Genomic DNA, 3,692 nt, shown 5'->3' with positions numbered 1-3,692 from the left:
TGTGTGTTTGTGTGCACGAGTGTGCCGGAGCTGAGCCGTGGTGATGCACTAATAAAAATCAGGCAGCAATGTATCCTCACACCTTCCTCATTCTGCCCGCCGGTTCGCACCCGTTACCATGGTGACCAGATAAAACTCACACTGTTTTAAGCTCCAACTGGAGGAGGAGATGGATACTAACAAAGTCACACACACACACACAGATGAAGTTCCTTCATACACATCCGTCAATAGAGCATCCTCTTTCAGTTCCTTAACTGACAAGCAAACAAATGCTAATTTTCTAACCAACGGCAACACCAGCAAACCATCAATTAGAGGGAGAGACATGGCTAGATAGAGAGATAGCAGGAGAAGGGGAGGTATGACAGGGGAGAAAAAACCAGGATAGCCAGTCTCTGTTTGACTGTCTGGCTGTCTATCTGTCTACCACCCCCCCCCCCCACACCCCACATTGCTCCATGAACGGGCCTCAACGCAAACAGATTTGGCTGTCAAATAGTGACACGACACCCAGGCAGGGTCGTCTCGCAGTGAGGCCAGCTGTCAGCAAACACCCTCCTGCCTCTTCATCAAAGCCCATTCAAACTCAGCTTTATTGACCAACACGGCCGTCTGTGTGACATGTGTCACCCTGTCAAGCCAATACCTTGGCATACACTGTTCCTAATAAATGGCAAACCACTAGAGCATCTCGAGTGCTATCGAAAGAGAGAAAGCTGTACATGCCACTAGGAGCTGATAGATGGAGTGGATGGATGGATGGATGGATGAGGTGTGTGGTGGAGTGCAGTGGGGTGGGAGGGGTGCACACGTGCACTCTGTGTGTGGGTATGTGCATTTGTGTATGTGGCCATGATGCTGACACAGGCCACCAGTCTGTACCAGGAAGGGAGAGAGATGAGAGGAGGCTTCGAGCCAAAGATGGACGGAAAGAAGAAGAGGAGCACTGTGTTACTAATAAGACCTATTCATCAGCCCTGGAGAAAGAAAGCGAAAGAGAGAGAGAGAGAGAGAGAGAGACAAAGATCGAAAACAAAAAGGCTCTCAAACCTTTTCAAATGCAAATTCAGAGGGTGTACTGCAGGACGATTATTTTCATAAGGATTATTTTCTGGAATTATTGATTAATAATTTTGTCCATAAAATGTCAAATAATGTTAAAATAAATGCCCATTACAATTTAAAAATATTAAGTTTACAATCATATAAAACAGAATCCTCACATTGGGAAGGTAGAACGAGAGTTTGGCATTCTTGCTCGAAAAATAATATAATATAAAAGTGAAAAAATTCATAGAATAGCCAATTATTTTTCTGTTGAAAGTTGATTAATCGACTAATTTTAGCTCTAAATTGTGTTTCATACTACTCCATGAATATACTGCACATTTCTGAACATCTGCACATGATCAAAATTTATGAAGACTCAACTTATTTTTATAAGAAATAATTGACAATAATATTCTCAGTTTAACATACTGTATTGCAGTATGATCATATGTTCATAGGGCAAATTATATCACAGCTTTTTTATTAAAGCATATGGATGACTTATCCTGATCAGCTTAGCCAGAGAAACTTGCTCATGTGAATATGTGTGTGTGTGTGTGTGTGTGTGTGTGTGTGTGTGTATGTATGTATGTACATGTTCACACACATGCTCTTGCTTGTTCATATATGCATGTTTTGCCATCAGGCTGGCCCGTTCTCAACACTCTCACACTGAGGGATCTGTGACAAGAGAGAGGGGAATCCAACAGCAAGCTTTATCGATCCAGACTGGAAACCCCCCTCAGGCCACACACACACACGCACACACACTACAGCTGTGCTGGATCAATGAGTGCCCCCGTGTGAAGGACAGAGCCATACAAAGACGCACACAAACACACACACACACCTCTATACACACGCTATTGAGAGAGATGAAAGGGGCACTCGGTATCAGAGAGCGAGATAAGGGGCAGAGGGAGCAATACGTATCATCTGACCTAAACAGTCTCATCTGACACCCTGCAATTTGCCATTGCTTCACGGAGCAAATGTTAACACTGTACTGCACAAGCCTGCACACACACACACACAAACACAGCACACACAGACACAACATACAGCAGCATGTAGGAGGCTCACTTTCAAACTGATAATATTATTCCTCCGTTAAACATCATGATTTGACTAGAGGATCAGATGAAGCACAGAGAACAGCTCCAGACATAGCAGAGCCCTCGAGGTGGGGCTGCTCTCTTTTCGGTGACTGTGATAAGCAGCTAAACAGATCTATCACTCATCAAATTAGATCCCCCGAGCCCACACACACCCCTCTGTCCTTCTCACACACACATACAGCAAATGTCTACTAATGTCTGATTTATCCCTGTAACGCAGCTATTAACCACAGCAGTGTCAGTTAGTGAGCAAGTAGCCAGGCAAAGGCCATTTAATCAGACTTCTTTTTGAATGATTGCACTATTTTTTTTTAATCCTTCTCCATCTTCTCTCACTGACAAAATAGGAAATGTCAGTGACACATTTGGATTGATTAGTATCGATTAAGGGCTGTTAACAATCACAAACATGGCAAAGGAGGAGAAAATCTTCATTACAATAGAATCTGAAAGAAAATCACATTTTTACATTACTGACTGACTGTATTTGCGGTTTGGGATTTATTCAGGCTAAAAATAACAGGAGAGATTTCTCATTTCTCTAAAGGCAAATGTTCCGGAGTCTACTGACATATTATGACATTAGATCATTTGCTTTCCATTATTATCCACCACCTGATCAAACACAGTGAGCATGTACTCAGCCAAATGTAACCCACACGGTCAACTGAATAGAGTTTGCAGTGACAGTACCTTTCAGCGAGAGAGGCAGATTTGGACAGTAACACAAGGTGGATGTGGGCCTGGTTTTGTCTGCAGACTGACTTAGATCTTTAATGAATATCATTGCCTGAATTTCCTACCTGGGACGATGGAGACAGTGTCTTTCTCCCAGGACACCACGCTGACGTATTCCTGGACAGCTGAGGGGATGAGGCACTTGAACACGGCGACATTACCCCGCATGGAGCGCTGGTCGGCCACACGGACTGTGTAGGGCTCCCTGAACACTGGTGTGTGGAGAAAGGAGCTGAAGTTAGTCATTGGAAAGATGTTGGTTGGTGGTAATGGATGTTTCAGAAAGGAAGAGTAAGGCTCAACAAACCTTGATCTTTAGTTTTAACTGATGACAAAGTGGTGGAAGTGAACAGAATAAGTTATCAGAGAATGCTAGAGGACAATTTCCTAGAGCCCACGATTACATATTCAAATTGCTTGTTTTGTCAGACCAATAGTCCAAAACCCAAAGATTTTCTATTTTTTTTAAATTATATAACAAAAAACTTCAAGTCATCAAATTTGTGAACCTAAGATGACTTCTTCATATTGCTTGTTTTGTATAGTCCAAAACCCAAAGATGAGAGCTGATTGTTACTGTTATACAATTCAATCAACTTGCTGTTCTTTACTACACATGTTGACACTGTACAGTTGACATCCTTCCATCCTGTTTAACCCATAGTATAATCAGGCGCCGTTCTAGTAAACAAACTTGTCTGGTGTCCTGTTCAACCACATTAAACCAGCGTTTCTCTCTTTAGCCCCAGATTTGGAGTCACACTATGAACGTAAGGGGGGTTG

The 3,692-nt window shown here is 42.7% G+C and overlaps 1 protein-coding gene across 1 annotated transcript in view; it reads right to left on the bottom strand.

The window, feature by feature from the left end:
* Positions 1-3,121, bottom strand: part of LOC118342033 (Down syndrome cell adhesion molecule-like protein 1 homolog) — a 75,558-nt gene extending 72,437 nt beyond the window's left edge. Inside the window, exon 1 of the mRNA XM_035680460.1 lies at positions 2,975-3,121. Coding sequence (XP_035536353.1) covers positions 2,975-3,077 — 103 coding nt within the window. The 5' untranslated portion in view covers positions 3,078-3,121. The remainder of the gene's footprint in view (positions 1-2,974) is intronic.
* Positions 3,122-3,692: the final 571 nt, after the last annotated feature.

Source organism: Morone saxatilis, unplaced genomic scaffold, assembly GCF_004916995.1.
Source record: "Morone saxatilis isolate NCDOM2014 unplaced genomic scaffold, NCSU_SB_2.0 Contig8, whole genome shotgun sequence".
In the NCBI taxonomy this organism is placed as follows: Eukaryota; Metazoa; Chordata; class Actinopteri; family Moronidae; genus Morone; species Morone saxatilis.
The sequence above is the reverse complement of the archived record's forward strand: the minus strand, read 5'-3'. Positions and strand labels throughout refer to the sequence as shown.